Below are 21211 nucleotides of genomic sequence, written 5' to 3'. Positions count from 1 at the left end.
CAGTAGTAATGCCATTTATAGTGTTGGAATGCTACTTTTTGTAATGCAGAAGTCACAGTATTCGCTCAATATGGATCACTTGGTGTTCCATTTCAAAGACTTGAATTTGCTTAAGCATTGAGTACACGGAAGATTGAGCTAATATGCGTTGCTAGTAAAGCATTGCTAGGGAAACCACTATATTTGAGGTTGCTCTGGATATAAGAGCAAGGTAGTCACTGCAGGGCTACAATTTGGGAGGGTAGGCCTACATCAGAAAGAGGAGTGAGGAGGGGCTGAGGTAAAGTGAGCAGGAAAAGAAAGAGTGAGTGTTCGGGGGGGGGGGGTTTAGCCCCTAATGCTGTCTGGGACTCACCTCCACTGAGAATGAGATCTCGTCTTTGTTGTTGTCATTGATTTTCTCAAAGAGTTCTTCACAGAGCTAAGAGGCAGAGGAAGAAATGTGTTATTGCAATTTAGGAGCATTTAAAAGAGGAAGACAGCGGAGATGCAGATCGATAGATAAATAACACAAATAGCTTGACGGTTAGATGCCAAAACCAGGGGAGAAGTGTCTTAATGCAGTAAGTGCTGCCGGCAGAGAGGTGGAATTTTATTTATTTAACCAGGTAGGCAAGTTGAGAACAAGTTCTCATTTACAATTGCGACCTGGCAATGCATACAAGAGGTTGGCAATGAGAGAACCGGTTGCTTGTTTGTGAGCCAAAGCCCTTCCAATCTCTTTGGGATGGGCGGAATTGAATACTCAGGTATCCAATCAATGTGAATGGTCAGCATGAAACCTCCAAATATGGTTGAAATAAAATGGGACAATTCAATTGCTCGTTCTCGTATAACTAAGAATATGAGCATAACTAAGGACATGATCTAGGCCAGGTATTCCCAAACTGGGGTAAGCAATGTTGTCTGGGGTATGCCAAATAAAATGTGATTCACATTTTTTATATATTTTTTAAAATATATAATTCCATCACATTTTCAAACAGTACATGTATATTTTCCAGCGGGGCTATACATTTGGGTGAGTTTTTTTCACCCCTTGCCTGTGTAGCTTCGCTTCACTGCCAAAAATAAAATTAAATCTAGTGTTCAGCGAAATAACAATGTCAAATACAGGTAGCCTAGTCAAATAATTAACATCCAATCACATTAACCATTACTCTCTAGCAGGAAACCACTCTTGCGCAGACAATTAGAAACGAAACATGACAATTAGAAAAATAAGCCACAGAGTTTAAGCGAGAATAAAGACGACTTTCAAGTAGTAAGACATGTATAAAAGCAACAGATATCAATAATAAGAAGGGACTAGAAGCGTCTTATATGGTGAGCTACCGAGTGGCTAGGACAGGCAAGCCCCATACTATTGTGGAGGACTTAATTCCTTCCTGCTGCTGTGGATATGGCTGGGACAATGCTGGGGGAAAAGGCCCCAAAAAAATTATACACACTACGCCTCCATCAAACAACACTGTTTCACGATGCATCAGTGACATGGCAGTGACATTTAAAAAAATTTTTTATTGAGAGACGAGCCTAAAGTTCTCTTTACAGACCATAATTTTCACTTGTCTGACCGCTTGCATGATGACGAGTTTCTCACAGGACTGGCGATCTGGGTGATGTTTTTTCTCGCCTGAATGATCTGAATCTAGGATTACAGGGACGCTCCGCAACTATATTCAATGTGCGGGACAAAATTAAGGCTATGATTAAGAAGCTGGAGCTCTTTTCTGTCTGCGTTAACAAGGACAACACACATGTCTTTCCATCATTGTATTATTTTTTGTGTGCAAATTAACTCAAGCTTACAAACAATGTCAAATGTGATATAGCGAAGCACCTGAGTGAGATGGGTGCACAATTATGCAGGTACTTTCCAGAAACAGACGACACAAACAACTGCATTCGTTATCCCTTTCATGCCTGCCTCCAGTCCACTTACCTATATCTGAACAAGAGAGCCTCATCGAAATTGCAACAAGCGGTTGTGTGAAAATGTAATTTAAATCAGAAGCCACTGCCAGATTTTTGGATAGGGCTGCGCTCAGAGTATCCTGCCTTGGCAAAACGCGCTGTTTAGACACTGGTGCCTTTTGCAACCACATACCTATGTGAGAGTGGATTCTCGGCCCTCACTAGCATGAAAACTAAAATGGAAAATGATTTAAGACTGAGACTCTCTCCAATACAACCCAACATTGCAGAGTTATGTGCATCCTTCAAGCACACCCTTCTCATTAACTTGTGGTGAGTTAATCACAATTTTTGATGAACAAATAAGATTTTATGTATGTAAGATAGCTAAATAAAGAGAAAGATTCTTGATTATCATTATATTATTATTTGTACCCTGGTCCTATAAGAGCTCTTTGTCACTTCCTACAAGGCTGGTTGTGACAAATAATGTTTAATAAATGTATTGTATAGTATAGTATAGTATATAGTATAGTATATTATAGTATGTGTGTGTGTGTCAGGCTTACAATGATGGCAAAAAACAACATTTCAGAGTGCGCTAACCCTAGTGCTAGAGGGGGTATACGCAGCTGGAGGTTGAATGTTTGAAGGTGTACGGGACTATAAAAAGTTTGGGAACCACTGATCCAGCCTGAAGAACACAAATGTAACAGAATAAATGTAATTTGTTTTAGACTTTTCTTGAATCTGTTCTATGGAACCCACAATGGTAGTCTGTGATCAAGGAGGCAACTGCGCTCAAGTGAAAATGTTATTGGAACATTGAACTTTCCACAGTTATTCAAATGAGCTAAGGAGGATGGATATTTGAGGAGAGAGTAGCATACCAGGGGAATGATACCCTCCTGTCCTTCTTCCTGCCTGCCCATCATTGTGTAGGACTTGCCAGCTCCGGTCTGGCCGTAGGCAAAGATGCAGACGTTGTAGCCATCAAAGGCATGCTGCAGCATCTCCTTGCCAAGGTCATTGTACACAAGGCTCTGTGAGGCAAAGGTGGGGTCCTCTGGCTGTAAGAGAGAAACAGAAACCTAATATATGTACTTTAGCAGACACTTTCATCTAAAGGGACTTATAGTCATGCATACATACATACATAATTTTCATTTGGGTTGCCCCAGCAGGAATAGAACCCACAACCCTTGGTGTTGCAAGTGCCATGCTCTACCAACTGAGGACCATACTTAAATGCATGTTTATGTCAAACTACAGTACAGTTCATGGTGTGTTTCAATTCAATAGTATGCCATTCGGCTTAGGCAATGTGTCAATTTGGCAGCCATTTTGGAAACCATGGATAAGAGCAGCACAAAGGCAAGAGGAAAGCAAACTCACTGTAGTGTGGGACCAGTAGGAGTGGTCAAAGCTGAAGGACTTTGCTGGGTCCTTTGGGTTCTTGGGGTTGGATATAACTGTTGGGGAGGAGAAAAAAACATTACATCACAAGGCTGATAACTTTTACTGTGTAAGAGTGTGATAAGTTTGACCACATCCAAGTTATTGTATTTTAAGTACTACATGCACTATGGAGGGTTTGGGCTATTTCAACTATTTGGAGTTTACTGTATTTTTGCCTTGGAATAAATACTGTCTACACTCAGAGACATACAAGCAGGACAGTTATATTTTTATAAAGTATGTAATAGACACAAAATACTAGCATTTCTGTTATAAATATTTACCCCTTTACAAAATAACACCTTCAAATAATCCAAATGAGATATCCTCAAATAAAATAAAATCAAAACATGGTAGATATCTACTGCAAGACATGTGCAACTATATTTGCCTATTTCTTTGTGGTTGAGATATCATGCATCTGTAAAGCCCCTGTTAATGAATCAGCGCAGATACTAATACTAAAACATGTTTGCATACAGTGAGAATGGCAATACAGTAACATGCTCTGTCTCTACACATCACAGCAAAGCTAGCAATGAGTTTCGCTAATCCGTCACCTGACGTGTCAATGTATACGGGATGACAATGATGACAACATTTCTCCTCTGCCCAGCCCTGCTGGCATGTCAAGCACGCCTGCTAGGCTGCCTCCCAAATGGTATGCTATTCCCTACATAGTCCACTGCCTTTGACCAGGCACCATAGGTCTGGTGAAAAGTAGTGCACTATGTAGGGAATAGGATGCCATTTGGGAAGCACTCCTAGTCCCACCAGTACAGACATCCAAGCTTTCCACACCAACAGAAAGCTAAGCCCCTTGCGGAGGGGAGGGAGGAGAGTAGAGTGGGGAGTCCCAGAGGAATATACTGTAGGGGATAAGGGGATATGTGAAGATATTAGCGACCCAGTTGTTGCTTGAAGTACCTTGACAGATTGTGCGCAAATTGGCCGGACTTCGGGCAATCCAGGGGATTTAGCTGAGGCTAGCCAGACAACGCATACCTCCGTTGTCCAAGTGGTGGGTCAGGGAGGGGAGGGCAGCGGATTGGAGGGCAGGGCAAACGGAAAAATGGATACTGACTAATGTGACGAGTGCGCTCCGGGCCTAGCAACGAACCAAATAGAGTGGCAACAGCAACCGACGCCAGCAGGCCAGATGACTTGGGGGGAAAACCCAACTAGCTATATTGAAGGATCACATCATTCCAAATTGTGATCCAAATAGCAGCCTACTCCCTATATAGTGCACTACCTTTGACCAGAGCCCAGTCGTTACAGTAATGAGGTCCAGTGTTAGCGCTATGGCATTCATAGTCAATGGGCCAATTAAAGCTGGGTATAGCTACTTCAGACAAGGGTACTTAAGAGGCCTCTGCACACTGAGAAATCTCCTGCAGTATGTGTGTGTGTTCAGTGTGTGTGCGCGTGTGTGTGTGGAGAAGATGGTGGTGCACTGATCAATAATGCAGTGATATGGAGGAGGGAGGAGATTGCATATCATGTCACATGGTGACAGAATGTCAGTGTGTCTCCTCAGAAGAGAGAGAGGCAAACTCCAACTTTGCATAGTCAACAAGCATACCTTGCATGATTTAGGCCTCCGTAGCCTATATTAGACTCTTAAGGGCCGTACCAAAATCATGCAGGTAAGAGTTTAATTATATCCTCGCTAATCATCTAGGTCACAGGTCCCCGTTCTTTTTGGGCACCGAGGAGAGGGGGCTAAATTAAGCCCGATCTCACCTTTGACCCAAATCCAATGGGAAACCGGAGCCCAGAGGGAGGAAATTGAAATGTACAGGATTTACGTTACAGATACCCCTTATTACCCCTTTCCTGGAACAACCCACATGGGCTATTAATGAGGGGGACTGCAGCCGCTCTGTTCCAATGCCACGCCGCCCACTCAGCAGTAAAAGCAGGCCGATGATGGCTGGATCCCAAATGGTATCCTATTCCCTTTATAGTGCACTACTTTTGACCAGGGCTCATAGGGAATATGGTGCCATTTGGACACAGATGATGAGTCTGGGCCAGGAGAGGCTCCCAGCTCCAGGTTCGGGCATGAGGACAGTGACAAGCGCTAACCAAGGCTAGCCAATGCTCACATCTGTTCCTGGTCTAGCGTACAGCATGTAGCCTTACTGGGGCACAGGGCACCACTCCAACAGGTCAAAAGACTGAGGGCTTCGTCCCTTTTAGTTTTATAACACCCGTCTGGGTGCACGTCATTAAATTCTATTCCAGTTGGCAGTCAAGGAGAAGAGATGAGGAAAGTTGGGTATTATTGTGGGGAGTATCATCATTGGGACTGGGACACACTAGACCAGTATCCCAGACACAGATTATATACCTCATCTTGGACTAAAAAGGACTTTCAATGGGATTCTCCACTTAGCAAGTGAGCATGCTTCTTAGTCCTGGACTAGGCTTAATCTGTGTCCTGGAAAGCAGCCCACAGAATCTGTGGCTAAGACAGGCCTGGCTGACCTTCCGCGTCAGTGAGGAAGATGGCTCACTCACAACAGCCTGCATTAGAGGAGGGAACGCATGTTCTTTTATTTCCTCTTGGAGGAGATTCATGCTCACGACGCACCCTGCCACAGCGCCTCTGCCCACTCCCTCCCTCTCCCCATCCCTGCCCCTCTCTCGCAGTAGAACATAGTTCCCTCGTATCCATCTGGCCTTAGCCATGCGTCACTCCAATAGGGACAGAATTTCAAAAAAGAAAAAGGAGGGAGACAAGTCTGTTGGAAGAAGAACAACTTCACAAGCATACTGAGATGGGAACCTGTTGACTGTTTCAACTGTCAGAAAGTACTCATCAATATAGACAGCAGAGGTAGCCTATCAGTCTTCCCAGTTCTGGTGAGCAACTACAACTACACACATGTAACTTTAAATCATAATTCTTCACTGTATGCGCTTTTCTTTGGGGGTGTGGCTAAGGTGACATCATCCATGTGAAGCTGGCAGCAGGACACAGGGACTCTATATTGAGAAAAACATTTAAATAATGATCCACACTTCTCAACTACTCCGGATTAACGTTTATTTGAATTTTATTTCACCTTTATTTAGCCAGGTAGGTTAGTTGAGAACAAGTTCTCATTTGTAACTGCGACCTGGCCAAGATAAAGCATAACAATTCGACACATACAGAGTTTGGCGATGAGTATGAAGCGAGGGCCAACCAACGAGAGCGCACAGTTTGCAGTGGTGGGTAGTGTATGGGGCTTTGGTGACCAAACGGATGGCACTGTGATAGCAAATTGGATGCAGTCTGAGTAGGGTGTTGGGGGTATTTTATAGATGAAGTCGCCGAAGTTGAGGTTCGGTAGGATGGTCAGTTTTACGAGAGTATGTTTGGCAGCATGATTGAAGGATGCTTTGTTGCGGTTTAGGAAGCGGATTCTAGATTTAATTTTGGATTGGAGATGCTAACCAGACACCTAGGTATTTGTAGTTGTCCACATATTCTAAGTCAGAGCCATCCAGAGTAGTGATGCTGGACGAGCCAGCAGCGATCGATTGAATAGCATGCATTTAGTTTTACTTGCATTTAAGAGCAATTGGAGGCCACGGAAGGAGAGTTGTATGGCATTGAAGCTCGTCTGAAGGTTAGTTAACACAGTGTCCAAAAAAGGGCCAGATGGATACAGAATGGTGTCGTCTGCGTAGAGGTGGATCAAGGAATCACCCACAGCAAGAGCGACATCGTTGATATATACAGAGAAGAGAGTCGGCCCGAGAATTTAACCCTGTGGCACCCCCATAGAGATTGCCAGAGGTCCGGACAACAGGCCCTCAAATTTGACACACTGAACTCTATCAGAGAAGTAGTTGGTAAACCAGGCGAGGCAATCGTTTGAGAAACCAAGGCTGTGAAGTCTGCCAATAAGAATGTGATGATTGACAGAGTCGAAAGCCTTGGCCAGGTCGATGAATACGGCTGCACAGTAACGTCTCTTATCGATGACGGTTATGATGTCGTTTAGGACCTTGAGCGCGGCTGAGGTGCACCCATGACCAGCTCTGAAATTAGATTGCGGAGAAGGTACGGTGGGATTAAAATTGGTCGGTAATCTGTTTGTTAACTTGGCTTTCGAAGACCTTAGAAAGACAGGGTAGGATAGATATAGGTCTGTAGCAGTTTGGGTCTAGAGTGTCACCCCCTTTGAAGAGGGGGATGACTGCGGCCGCTTTCCAATCTTTGGGAATCTCAGATGACACGAAAGAGAGAGGTTGAACAGGCTAGTAATAGGGGTTGCAACAATTTCGGCATTTCATTTTAGAAAGAGAGGTTCCAGATTGTCGAGCCCGGACGATTTGCAGGAGTCCAGATTTTGCGGCTCTTTCAGAACATCAGCTGTCTGGATTTGGGTGAAGGAGAAATGGTGGGGGCTTTGGCGGGTTGCAGTGGAGGATGCCGGGCAGTTGACCCGGGTAGTGGTAGCCAGGTGGAAAGCATGGCCAGCCGTAGAGAAATGCTTATTGAAATTCTCAATTATAGTAGATTTATCAGTGGTGACAGTGTTTCCTAGCCTCAGAGCAGTGGGCAGCTGGGAGGAGGTGCTCTTACTGTCCATGGACTTTGCAGTTTCCCAGAACTTTTTGAGTTTGTACTACAGGATGCAAATTTCTGTTTGAAAAAGCTAGCCTTAGCTTTCCTAACTGCCTGTGTATATTTGTTCCTAACTTCCCTGAAAAGTTGCATAACATTCGATGCTAATGCAGAACGCCACAGGCGTTGAACACGTCACTACTCATCAACAACAAAGTGGACATCATCACATGTCCAAAGGAGAAAATGTTTGACCTGGATGTCCTGCAGCTCCTGAGCCATAGTTAATGAGACAGGGGGCATACTATGTGTGACAGGGAGAATGCTCCATGTAATGCACTATGACTCACCTACCCTGCCCTTTGGGTCTCATTGTTGGATTATCAATCACGCCGTGCAGTGTGTGTGTGCGAGTTTGTGTGTTATAGGAAATCTTTGGCTTTTAGGAGATAGATCGGAGAAAAAAAATAAGCAATATCCGGTGTATTCATCAATACGCACATCCTATCAAGAGAATGGAAAATATAGGCTCCCACAGGTTTCTTTTTTTGTTGCAAAATACTGCACTGAATCAAATCCTGAATTTAAAATGGGAGACATGTCCTTCTGTCTAATGAACGACGTCATCACCGTCTCTGCCCCACTCAACCATGGCAACAGGTACAGGACTGGATTCTGGTTGCCATGACAACCCTGCTGACACGGCACAGGAGGATGCTGCACATTGCTTTCCGTGTTTTTCTCTCTCATTCTCTCCCTCTCAACATTCCAATTTGCCTTCTGCGAAAATGTTATCTTGAGAGTAAATCCAGGTTTATTTGACAATAAAATGTAATTATTTTTCCACAGAGGTATATTCAGCAATCCAATCCATTATAGTTGGCTAAACACGTAAAAAGGCACCGTGAAAGTGTTAGGATTTGTAAGTACAACATTAAGCTACTTAATATTGGGGACCATATTCATGAAGCATCTTTCACACTCACCACATAGACTGAGCTGTAGCAGCAGTGTATCATCTATCCTGTTGCCTAGGCACTTCACCCCTACCTACATGTACATAGCTACCTAAATTACCTCGTATCCCCGCACATCGACTCGGTACTGGTACTCCCTGTAGATAACCATGTTATTTTTAGTTGTTATTTACTGTGCATTTATTCCTCGTGTCACTGTTCCTATTTTTACTTGCTCTTTAACTCCGCATTGGTGGTAAAGGACCCGTAAGTAAGCATTTCAGTTAGTGATGCACCGATATTACATTTTTGGCCGATAACGACATTTTCCTTGCCCCCCAAAAATTATACTGATAAGCGAAAAACATTTAAGGCCTTTTAAGCATTCTAGTACAGTTAAATAGTTAACACACACACAGCGGTCTAATGCACTGCATCTCGGTGCAAGCGGTGTCACTACAGTCCCTGGTTCGAATCCAGGCTGTATCACATCCGGCAGTGATTGGGAGTCCCATAGGGCGGCACACAATTGGCCCATCGTCTGGGTCGTTATTGTAAATAAGAATTTGTTCTTAACGGACTTGCCTAGTTAAATATAGGTACACACCACACTGACCAAAAAGTTATTTTGTTGGAATTTACTTATGTCCCCCATCACCAGTAAAACATAATCAAAACCTATTTCTTTCACTTACTTGCTGTGCTGTTTCGTTGTTCATTTGTTCAGTCGTTTCATTCTCAACCAGGATTTCTATGGAATGCCGTTTGGGTCTTTGAGGGTCAAAAAAGACACACGGCAAATAACAATATTTGATGTGTCAAATAACGACATAATCTGTTTCAGTAACTATAACTATACAGCTAGGTGTCTTCTAAAATTACCCTAATTTAGAAGACAGTTCTTATTTGATTAATGGTGGTCGGACACATCTATGTGAAGCTAGCCACAATAGTGGACTTGTGGTTAGCCTTCAAAATAAAAGTATTCCATAATTCTCCTATTTGTACTCATTTGCATCACTGTCAATAACACTTATTTTGAAAGCAAACCGCAAATTCCACTATTGTACCAAATCCTTATAGTGGCTAGCTTCATAACAGATAACACGGTCCAGTTGGGTCTCACTAGCCAGATGAAGCTAGCTGGCTGCTTATAACATTAGCTTTGGGCAACAGGGTTAAGTAGCTGGCTAGCTATTTATTTTCATGAACTGAAGTACAATTTCAATAGGCGAGCAACAAGTGGCAACCTAGCTTATACTTACAAGGATTCCTAAATCATTGTTAAGAATAACGAAAATGACTGCAGTTTCTACAGGTCATTGTTTTCAGGCTGGTTGTATTGGTGCTAGCTAGGTACCAAGCTAAAGCTTGTCTCGCTGATATTTTCTTAACTCTTTCAAATGACTGCTCGATCCACACAGCAGACATTGTGTGGGCTATGCTGCGTTGCGCCAAATTTTACATGGCATTATTACGTCACATTACATAGGTATACATAGGTATGCACGGAAACTTTGATATCGGTTTCTAACAAATCAGCATTAAAATAGACATCGGGCCGATGCTGATGTTGGCATTGTTGGCTGATTGTGATATGTTCACTGATATATTGTGCATCCCTAACTACACTATTAGTCTACACCTGTTGTTTATAAAGCATGTGACAAATAAAATGTAGGAGTCTAGAACCAGTTTTGCCTTTCAGATCGGGGGGGGTTCTGATCCTAGATCAGCACTCCTAATCTGAAACGCTTTATGAATACAGGCTCTGAGCCATAAACTATGCATTTAAAAAACTATAACTACACAGGGTCTTTCAGAATATAAAATACAGTATAATTTTAATAAAAGTACTGCATGTTTCACTTGCTAAATTCTCCTTCACACTGGGCCATAAAAACGTGATTTATGTGAAATGGAAAGGAGTCTAAATGGACTTATAGATCAGGCACATACCATGGCACCTTTGCATGAACTCGGGTCCTTCAGGCCCACTCACAGGAAATGAGCCATGACAATTTGGATGGGACACACACTTCCCTAACAGGAGTCGTTGTCGCAAAGGCAGAAAGGTAGGCGGGAGGAGATGGGAACATTCTAGCCAATGTGAGGGCCGATACCAGTGCTACCAACAAACACCAATATAAAATATTTTCCTCAAAGTTGCCATGTGCGTCCACTTATATCAGTACATTAGTCACAACTTATACATTGCAAAACGTACAACGTGATCAAATAAGCCTTAGCAAATTAGCAAGACAAATCTATTGACTAAATCCAACATTTTCTCACAGACCTCCATACAAAAAAATCCCCACTTGGTCTGCTTCTTGCTGTATTCTGGCGTGGACAGATTTTGACGGGAGTGGAGCCTTTCGCGTCGGCTCTTCCACTCTCTTCCACTCTGTACACACCAAACATCCTCTTCATATCAAGATCATTAGTTCATACAAACCACAGCTGGAGTGACAATGAATGAGTGAGGCCAAGCAACCCTATTCCTTATATAGTTAACTACTTTTGACCAGGGACCATAGGTCAACAGTACTGCACTATATAGGGAGTAGGGTGCCATTTGGGACACAACCACAACTCAGTGCCCTGGTTTAATGAAAGGCAATGGGGGGCGCTTAGTTCCTCTTCCAGAACCTATAGTTTGCCTGATGTGATGCAGGGGGGCTACAATTTAGTATGAGTGAGACACTAACAACCAGCTTGGTGATACTGGCAGCCATTTTGTGACAGGATGCTCAACAAGTAATTGGGCTCTACATGTCTTTGAGCCCCAGATGGTGACAGAGAGGCACCTGAGACTACCAGCCAGGCGAGGCAGGGCCTAAAATGGCTGAACGCGTCTGCCTCTCCGATGACCCTCCAAGGACCTGCTAGCTTCTACTGGTCTCGATCAATACCCACTAGTGAATGGACTGCTGACTGTGCTCGCAGTGTTATAGAGAGCGAAGGTCGCTAGGTAAATTCATATTTAAGAACAAAACTGAAGCAAAAACACCTAAAAAAAAAAGGACCCAGATATTAATTGAAATAATAAACCGTGGAGAACTGTAATTACCTTACGTTCCTTTCCACGAGGCAGAGGAATTTTTATGGTTTCCCTGGGGCCTGTATGCACATGGACAGAGTAAGGTAACGGTTCAATCCCTGAATACTTTTCAGTGAATATATCCACCAGCCAATACTGTGTGTCAACTGCACACGTGTGTTACTGTTTGGTTTCTGTTTATCCATGATTGGCCCAGTAAAAAGTCACAGCCCTGAGTCTGTTTTAAAACAGAGGGTGAGAAATACTGATACTTATCCCTCCATCTTAAAAGAGGAAACAGAATAGGACAGGACACATTCTGACTCGCCCGCCGCTGACATACTCAGCGTGCTGTTCTTGGTTTGGCAATGGTCTGCCTTTCACGCAGGGCCTTAGCACAGGTGGTAGAGTTCTCACGGGGCACAGCTCAACTCCACAGGCTCAAACTAGTGTCTGACCAACTGCCGAATGCTCCCGACAAACAGCTGAGCGTGTCTCAGCCACAACACAGGACTCACAACTTCTCCAAAACAGAGACCGAGCCATGTGTGGGATTTGCGCCTTGGATACAGCACATTCTAGAACCAAGCCTTTTAAACCCTGTAGGCTATTGTCTTTCTTTTAAGAAAACAACCACCACTAAAGTCTGGTCCAAACAGATTACGGACACAATAGCCTTTTGTTTTGTATCGTCTTTATTTTGCCAGTGGGGCATTTTTTCAGAACTAGGCGGCCAAGAGTTTACCTTAACTTGAGATCTGCAGTCCCACCAAGATCTAATTTCTTTGCTCATACACATCAGCTCAGACCATAAGCCACCAAAAGGAGAACCAAAACATCCGATACGACAACATTGTATAATCCTATATGTTAATAGCGTTGCTTTTTATTGAAATACTTAAGAGTAATTATTGCAACTCTAGGGGGAGGCATTGAATCCCCTGCTGAAGAAATCTCCATTTCCACTTTGCATGCTGTTCACGTCACTTTCCCTTTTACTGGGGGAGGGGAGAGAGAAAAACACAGGAAGACACGAGAACAATGCAGTGAATACAGTACTTGCTGTCGACGACAGAGCCTGCACAACACATTAGGTCATCTGTTATGACAAGCCTTTATGCGGCTGGTTCCCCTCGACAATGACCCTTTTCACATAGCCTTATGGAACCCCGTTATGATTACTTTGCCACTTTAATAAAAAGGAAACTTTCTATGGAGAAGCATTGTTGGCGCTTGAGAGTGACTGCAGGCAACAGCACATTTCTCCCTCATGGTCTATGTAAACTGTGCATAAAAGGCTGCAAGAGTTGCAGGTTTATTGTAAACTCGGTTTGTAGACTGGAAAAACAAAATGATCTTTATCTTTACAACGGTTGTAAAAAACTTGGTTTTGAAAATATTTGGGCCACAACATGTAGACAATTGACAGGGTGGCTGAGGAGTAACGTTACATGTAAGGGATTACGAAAAACCGGTAACTGTAATCCATTATCAGAAAAAATAATGTAAATCAGACTACATGATTAATTTGAAGTTTACTTTTAAATTCAGAAAGGATGTTGTTTTTTTTTTTTTGGGGGGGGGGAATCATTGACACTTCTGTTTTGTCAATGACATTCAAATCAACATTGAAAAAAGGCGCAAGTTTAAGTTTGTTCCATCTGAGCAAGTCTGACCACAAGTCAGTGACCACTATGATGACACACAAAATGTGTTTGATGGATCGCGGGTATAGACTTGTAGGCTAGATAGAGTCCATGTCTTCCAATAGTGCTACGGCTGTCGGCATCCAAAGATTATCCAACTTGAATAAACGCTTGGAGATAAGGATGACAGCAGTGTAGTCTACAGCGATACAGATAGCACTTCTTATTGATATCTACATAGCGCATTGATGTGAATCACATTTCTACTCTCTCATTTAGCTATTTGCGCCTTACAGATTGTAGTTGTTGTGGATGGCTGTTCACATATCTAAATGTGTAGTTGAACCCAATAAATGTTTCATTCAAGAAGTTTAAGCTGCCTATCAATCATTGTTTTTAAAAATCAGTGGACAGCCAATTTTCGCCTAAAATGACACCCAAATCTAACTGCCTGTAGCAAGAATTTGCATTTACTTGGTACCATTTGAAAGGAAATACTGAAGTTTGTGGAAATGTGAAAGGAATGTAGGAGAATATAACACAGACCTGGTAAAAGACAATATAAAAAAATAGAAAACTTAAAAAAACAACAACATTGTACCATCATCTTTGAAATGCCAGAGAAAGGACAAAATCTATTATTCAAGCCCAAGTGCTATTTAGATATTGGCCACTAGATGGCAACAGTGTGTGTGTGCAACGTTTTAGACTGATCCAATGAACCATTGCATTACTGTTCAACATGTTGTGCCTAATTGGTTTATTAATAACTTTATGTTCAAAACGGCACTCTCCTCAAACAATAGCATTGTATTATTTTACTCTAATAGCTACTGTAAATTGGACAGTGCTGTTAGATTAACAAGAATTTAAGCTTTCTGCCAATATCAGATAGGTCTATGTCCTGGGAAATTTTCTTGTTACTTACAACCACATGCTAATTGCATTAGCCCATGTTAGCTCAACCGTCCCACAGGGGACCCACCAATCCTGAAGAAGCTTTAAATGAGAGAGCCTATCAGTCTAAACCAGATGTTTAAAAGTATGATCAAATCTAACTCATCATTTTTTCCTATGATTTGTGTGTGGTCAAAACAAGGGCTTTAACTGTTGGTAGACTTTAATTTTTAAGCCCTTTTGAAGATAGTTTGAATGATGTTATTTTTAGGGTGGTAGATGCCAGACTCTCCTGACATTACTGTAAAGGTGTTACTGTAGACCTCGGGTAGCCTCACAGGACACAGGAAGTGTTTGGAATGAGCCTTGACCTGAGGGGGAAATAATATCCTCTTCTCCTTGAGGGGGTGCACCTGCAGGCGTGGGAAATAATATCCACTTTGGATGTCCTCCATGAGACTGTTCCACTCTGAGCTGTGAAAACAGCTGAAATCTCCCATATGTTGTTTTCAGAGGACCCCCTAACTATCATCTTCTATAATGTCATGCAAAGGTGCAAATGTGTATTTGTATATGCAAAGGTGCAAATGTATATGGAAATGTGTATTTGTGTATTTGCTTACTATGGATGATTTTCAATTATTAGAAATTGATGTGCAGTTTTCATGTATTTCACTTTCAATGTCTGGTTGAATTTAAGGTTTACTTTAAAGATCAAATCCGCATTAGGGGAAATGGGGCCACTATTCTGCTATCCTATCAGGTGTGCAATGATGTCCGAGTGAGGAAAAACTGTTTGCACCAACTTCGTTGTTGTAATAGCCCGAAGGGACGTGTCAGTATCACAAATTAAAAGGAGCTATGTGTTTTTGCATTGTATTTCAGAAAATGTCCTTTATGTAGCTACAGTAATAGTGGAATGATAGTTTTTCACAATATTTTTTCTCCAAGAATGTTATTTGGCCCACACAAAATTGCATTATTTTTGGTCAACAAAAGAATGACCATCTCGTGTTGTCAAATTGGCTGGGGCCAGCAAATCTCTTGTCAATTAAACAGACCACACAACTTGACAACGAGACGGTTCATTGTTGAATTGTTACATGTAGTACCTCTTAAGGATTCTAGCTTTAATGTTTTAATTGTAAAGTTGTGCAATGTAATCACTGTTCTAGAGTAGATAGTTGAACAGTTAGGGCCAACATTTCCCCTCGTCACAAAACTATGCAAAACCTTTCAATGAAACATTGCTGGCCTTGCATGTTCTCTCACAGGCCTGAAGTTCTAGAAGCCTCTCTATAGCCTTTGTGATCCTGGCCTCAGCGAGCCTGCGTAAGCTGCTAATATCACTAGGTCGCTCGGCGTGCTAGGCAAGCAATGTGTCTCTGGGCCGGGAGGCTGTTTGGTGCTTGGGCTATAGGAGTGTAGATGAGTGTCAGAAAGGTTGGGCGGCTGAAATCTCCCCATTCCTTCCTGTCACTGACAGTCTGTCGGCATGCGAAGCACCAGCTGCCATCTGGTTCTGTATAAATAGACAGCACTCTCGGGCTAGAGCAGCTGTCGAAGGTTAGGCTGGCCCTGATCTCATTCCCAGTGGTTTCCAGCTAGACAGACAACCCCACCTGACCGTATATCAATTCACCCTCTCTCAGCACTCCCTAAAGATGTCACACAGAAAGGCATAATACTCTGTTAATGATTTTGTCGTCATGGAGGACTGATTGGGCTCATTGATACGAGTTGATAAATAAATGCGGCGCTCATTGAATGGCATGCTTTGAGCACTACCAAAAAGTGCTGTTTACATGTGAAAAATGAATGCCGTATGCTGCATTTGCTATAGGCCTATTGTTTACCTTTTAGTTGGTGACACTTTGATATCTTAGTAATATGCAGCTGTTTAAAAGGGCAAATCAACAGGTGAAACTAGAAAAGAATGGTTACCCCGCATCTGTTTGGGTAAAAAGCTGAGGGGTGGGCCTGGAGATATGTAACCACTCAGGTTAATAGACAGTTATGGAAGCAAGGACTGACCATCCATGAACTCCAAAAGATGATTAAAACAATGTTATGAGGCTATACAGTGCGTGTTTTCATATACAATGTGCACAAACATTGGCAAAAAAACAAGCTTATATTTTGGTTCTCATGGAGTGTAGCAGTTGAACTAAACTCACGAGGCATCTAAGTTATATCCTTCAAGAATCAATGGATAAACACTACCGTTAAAAAGTTTGTGGTAACTTAGAAATGTCCTTTAAAAAAAAAGCAACAAAAAAAGTAAATTAAAATAACATCAAATTGATCAGAAATAAAGTGTAGACATCGTTAATGTTGTAAATGACTATTGCAGCTGGAAACGGCAGATAATGCTTTTAGGTATACAGAAGCCCATTATCAGCAACCATTGTGTTCCAATGGCACATTGTGTTAGCCAATTCAAGTTTATCATTTAAAAAAAGGCCAATTGATCATTAGAAACCCTTCTGCAATTATGTTAGCACAGCTGAAAACTGATTAAAGAAGCAATAAAACTGGCCTTTAGACTAGTTGAGTATCTGGAGCATCAGCATTTGTGGGTTCGATTACAGGCTCAAAATGGCCAAAAAAATACATTTCTTCTGAAACTTGTCAGTCTATTCTTGTTCTGAGAAATGAAGGCTATTCCATGCGAGAAATTGCCAAGAAACTGAAGATCTGGTACAACGCTGTGTACTACTCCCTTTAAAGAACAGCACAAACTGGCCCTAAACAGAATAGAAAGAGTGGGAGGCCCCGGTGCACAACTGAGCAAGAGGACAAGTACATTAGAGTATCTAGATTTAGAAAGACGCCTCACAAGTCCTCAACTGGCAGCTTCATTAAAACCTCTTACATCTATGGGGGCGCTATTTCATTATTGGATAAAAAAACGTGCCCGTTTTAAGTGCAATATTTTGTCACAAAAAGATGCTCAACTATGCATATAATTGACAACTTTGGAAAGAGAACACTCTGGCATTTCCAAAACTGCAAAGATATTGTCTGTGAGTGCCACAGAACTGATGCTACAGGCAAAACCAAGATGAAACTTTAAACAAGAAATTAGCAGGATTTTTGAGGCTCTGTTTTTCATTGTCTCCTTATATGGCTGTGAATGCGCAAGGAATGAGCCTGCCCGATCTATCGTTTCCCCAAGGTGTCTGCAGCATTGTGACGTATTTGTAGGCATATCATTGGAAGATTGACCATAAGAGACTACATTTGCCAGGTGTCCGCCCAGTGTCCTCCGTCGAAATTGGTGCGTCATCTTCAACTGCATCTTCAACTCTTTTTCCAAGCGATTCAGAGGAGAAAGTAGACATCAACGAACGATATATCAATGAAGAGATATGTGAAAAACACCTTGAGGATTGATTCTAAACAGCATTTGCCGTGTTTCAGTCGATATTAATGGAGTTAATTTGGAAAACAGTTCGCCGTTTTGATGACTGAATTTTCGTTTTTTTTTGGTACCCAAACGTGATGTACAAAATGGAGCGATTTCTCCTACACAAAGAATCTTTCAGGAAAAACTGAACATTTGCTATGTAACTGAGAGTCTCCTCATTGAAAACATCCGAAGTTCTTCAAAGGTAAATGATTTTATTTGAATCCTTTTCTGGTTTTTGTGCAAATGTTGCCCGCTAAATGCTACGCTAAATGCTACACTAGCTATCAATACTCTTACACAAATGCTTGTTTAGCTATGGTTGAAAAGCATATTTTGAAAATCTGAGATGACAGTGTTGTTAACAAAAGTCTAAGCTTGAGAGCAAATATATTTATTTCATTTCATTTGCGATTTTCATGAATAGTTAACATTGCGCTATGCTAATGAGCTTGAGGCTATAAATAGGATCCCGGATCCGGGATTGCTCGACGCAAGAAGTTAAATAGTATCCACAAACACCAGTCTCAACGTCAACAGTGAATAGGGGACTCGGGGATACTGGCCTTCACGCAGAGTTCCTCTGTCCAGTGTGTGTTCTTTTGCCCATCTTAATCTTTTCTTTTTATTGCCCAGTCTGAGATATGGATTTTTCTTTGCAACTCTGCCTAGAAGGCCAGCATCCCGGAGTTGCCTCTTCACTGTTGACATTGAGACTAGTGTTTTGCGGGTAAGGCAGGGTAGCCTAGTGGTTAGAGTGTTGGACTAGTAACCGGAAGGTTGCAAGTTCAAATCCCTGAGCTGACAAGGTACAAATCTCTACAAACCTACTCTTCCTAGGCCGTCATTGAAAATAACAATTTGTTCTTAACTGACTTGCCTAGTTAAATAAATGTAAATAAAAATGTTTACAAAAAAACGATTTAAGCCGTATTGTCAAAAACATTAACATTGAAAAATTCAGTACTGAAAACAAAAGACAAATATTCGTCAAATTAAATGGTTTCAGGGAGTTCTCACAAGCTGTACCACTGAACTGGATTTTCCAGGAGAGAGGTGTTGTTCACTCACTGTACCTCGACTAAAGCTAATACCACTTTAAAATTAGCTCCTTGTCTGGAAAGCATTCCAGCTGATACAGGTTAAACTGTCCTTCAATGCTGCTTGAGCATACACTCAATTCCTTTTCCAATTAATTTGAATATGGGCATATAGGGATTGCGGTATATTGTACTCTTCATATAATTTTTTTTTTTTAAATGTACTCTTCATATTCCTGTAGTGATCTCTAAAATTACCATACATATCTTGCCTTGGAGCTATGGGGATGTCTTATACATTCCAGCACAGTAATCACAATGCCATTATGAACTATAAAAGGATGGAGATAAATAATTATAATTCTGGTTATGGATAAATATAACTTGGGGTTCAGTTTTTCAATGTACACAACCAATCTCACTTGTTTATTGGTCTTTGTGAAAATATGTCTTCCCCAGATATACTAGTTTTCCCTGTACTCTGCACAGCTTTCGGTTGGTTAGTCATCATACACTCCACCCACAATACATCACTGTGGGCAGCAGCGCCAGTGTGGTACATGGTTCCTGACATCCAGCTCTCACAACATGCGCCCATTTTACACAGGAGTGACCTGAATTTCTTCAGCTCCTCTGAGAAAAGGCGGACTCTAAAGTGACTTGCTTTATGTAAGCTTCATAATCACAACATTTTGCAAAGGCTTGGATAATGCATACAATGTTTTACAGGGAAGCTACAGTAGTTTCAGTTTCTATAATTGCAGGGAAGATAAACGGGTTGATGGTAAAGGTTAATGTCAGATGACTACATATTTTCCCAGAATTCTCTGTGTTCAATGGAAATGACAAACTGCATGTGCGCGTTGTGTGCATGTGTGATCTCAATTAGCTGGAGGGTATTAGCAGAGTTTCTTTTGAGGCAGAGGTTCCAGGGAGAGAAGAGAACCGGAGGGAGGTGGAGGAAGATATTCCATTTATTAGTTAATTATTCAAAAACAACACTTCTTCATCACTCTCTCCCCAATCTCATGAATAATACAAAATAAGCATGGTCCCCACAACTGGGCAACCCGTGCCTGGACTACAAAGCTCCCCCACTAGTCTCTGCATTCAGCTCTTAGTCTGTGGGAGGGAAAGAAACAAGGGAAACAAGTTCTGCAAAGAGAACTGTAGTGCTGGTCTGAACTCACAAAAAAACATATTCAGCTGAGAATGTGGGAAAGTTGAGCCATTTTACCAGCGTTAAGTAACACTACTAACATCTTGCAAGTCAGAGCGACTCAACCTCAAAACAAATACACCATTATCTGCTTTTAACTGCTGTTGATTTGTATTTATTATGGATCCCCATGGCAGCAGCTACTCTTTCTGGGGTCCAGCAAAATTAAGGCAGTTGATTGCATCATCGAGGTGGGAAGATGGATGTGGGCTTGGGTGAAACTAGTTTTAGTCAGAGACATTATTCTAAAAAAATGCTCTCATTAAATATAGTGAATATTGGATCAGCATTAAACCAAATAATTGAATATCATATTTCTGAATATGAATAATTTGAAGGACTCAATGGTAAAATATATTTTTCTCCATAGAGGAGCAGTTGACTCTATATGCCTGCATGCTGGCTAGACACCCAGTTGTCACTTCACCAATTTGTTACATTCTCCAAAGCAGACAAATCTTAGAAATGTAAAAAAAAAAAAAAAAAAATCTCCCCAATTTCGTGATTACAATCGTCTCCTCGCTGCAATTCCAACGGGCTCGGGAATGGTGAGTCTTGCGTCCTCCAAAACAAGTGGTACTTCTTTACACTTGCTCGCTAAACCCGTAAGCCAGCTGCACCAATGTGTAGGAGGAAACACTGTTCAACTGACGACTGAGTCAGCCTGTAGGTGCCTGGCCCACCACAAGGAGTCTCTAGAACATGATGAGCCAAGTAAAGCCCCCCTGGCCAAACCCTCCCTTAACCCGGACAACGATGGGCCAATTGTGCGCTGCCCTATGGGACTCCTGGTCACAGCCGGTTGTAACACAGCCTGGGATCAAACCCTAAGTTATAGTGACGACGCAACAGTGCAATGCAGTACCTTAGAACGCTGCGCCACTCGGGAGGCCAGTAGAAACCATTTTTTAACCAAAAAGGGTTATCCTGTATGGACAGCTGAATAACCCTTTAAGGTTCAAGACAGCACCTTTTTATTGTATTTTTTTTTACCCCTTTTTCTCCCCAATTTCGTGGTATCCAATTGGTAGTTACAGTCTTGTCCATGCGGAAGTTGCA

The 21211-nt window shown here is 42.0% G+C and overlaps 1 protein-coding gene across 8 annotated transcripts in view; it reads right to left on the bottom strand.

The window, feature by feature from the left end:
• The window catches only part of kif1b (kinesin family member 1B), a 109952-nt gene that overhangs the window by 66907 nt on the left and 21834 nt on the right, over window positions 1-21211 (bottom strand). For all 8 annotated transcript variants that reach the window (XM_064922892.1, XM_064922897.1, XM_064922894.1 and 5 more), the window contains exons 3-5: window positions 3313-3389; window positions 2808-2987; window positions 356-421 (exon numbers count right to left, since the gene is read on the bottom strand). In XM_064922892.1, coding sequence (XP_064778964.1) covers window positions 356-421; window positions 2808-2987; window positions 3313-3389 — 323 coding nt within the window. The remainder of the gene's footprint in view (window positions 1-355; window positions 422-2807; window positions 2988-3312; window positions 3390-21211) is intronic.

The sequence above is a fragment of the Oncorhynchus masou genome, chromosome 18 (assembly GCF_036934945.1).
Source record: "Oncorhynchus masou masou isolate Uvic2021 chromosome 18, UVic_Omas_1.1, whole genome shotgun sequence".
NCBI lineage: Eukaryota > Metazoa > Chordata > Actinopteri > Salmoniformes > Salmonidae > Oncorhynchus > Oncorhynchus masou.
This window is presented reverse-complemented; position numbering and strand designations above follow the sequence as displayed.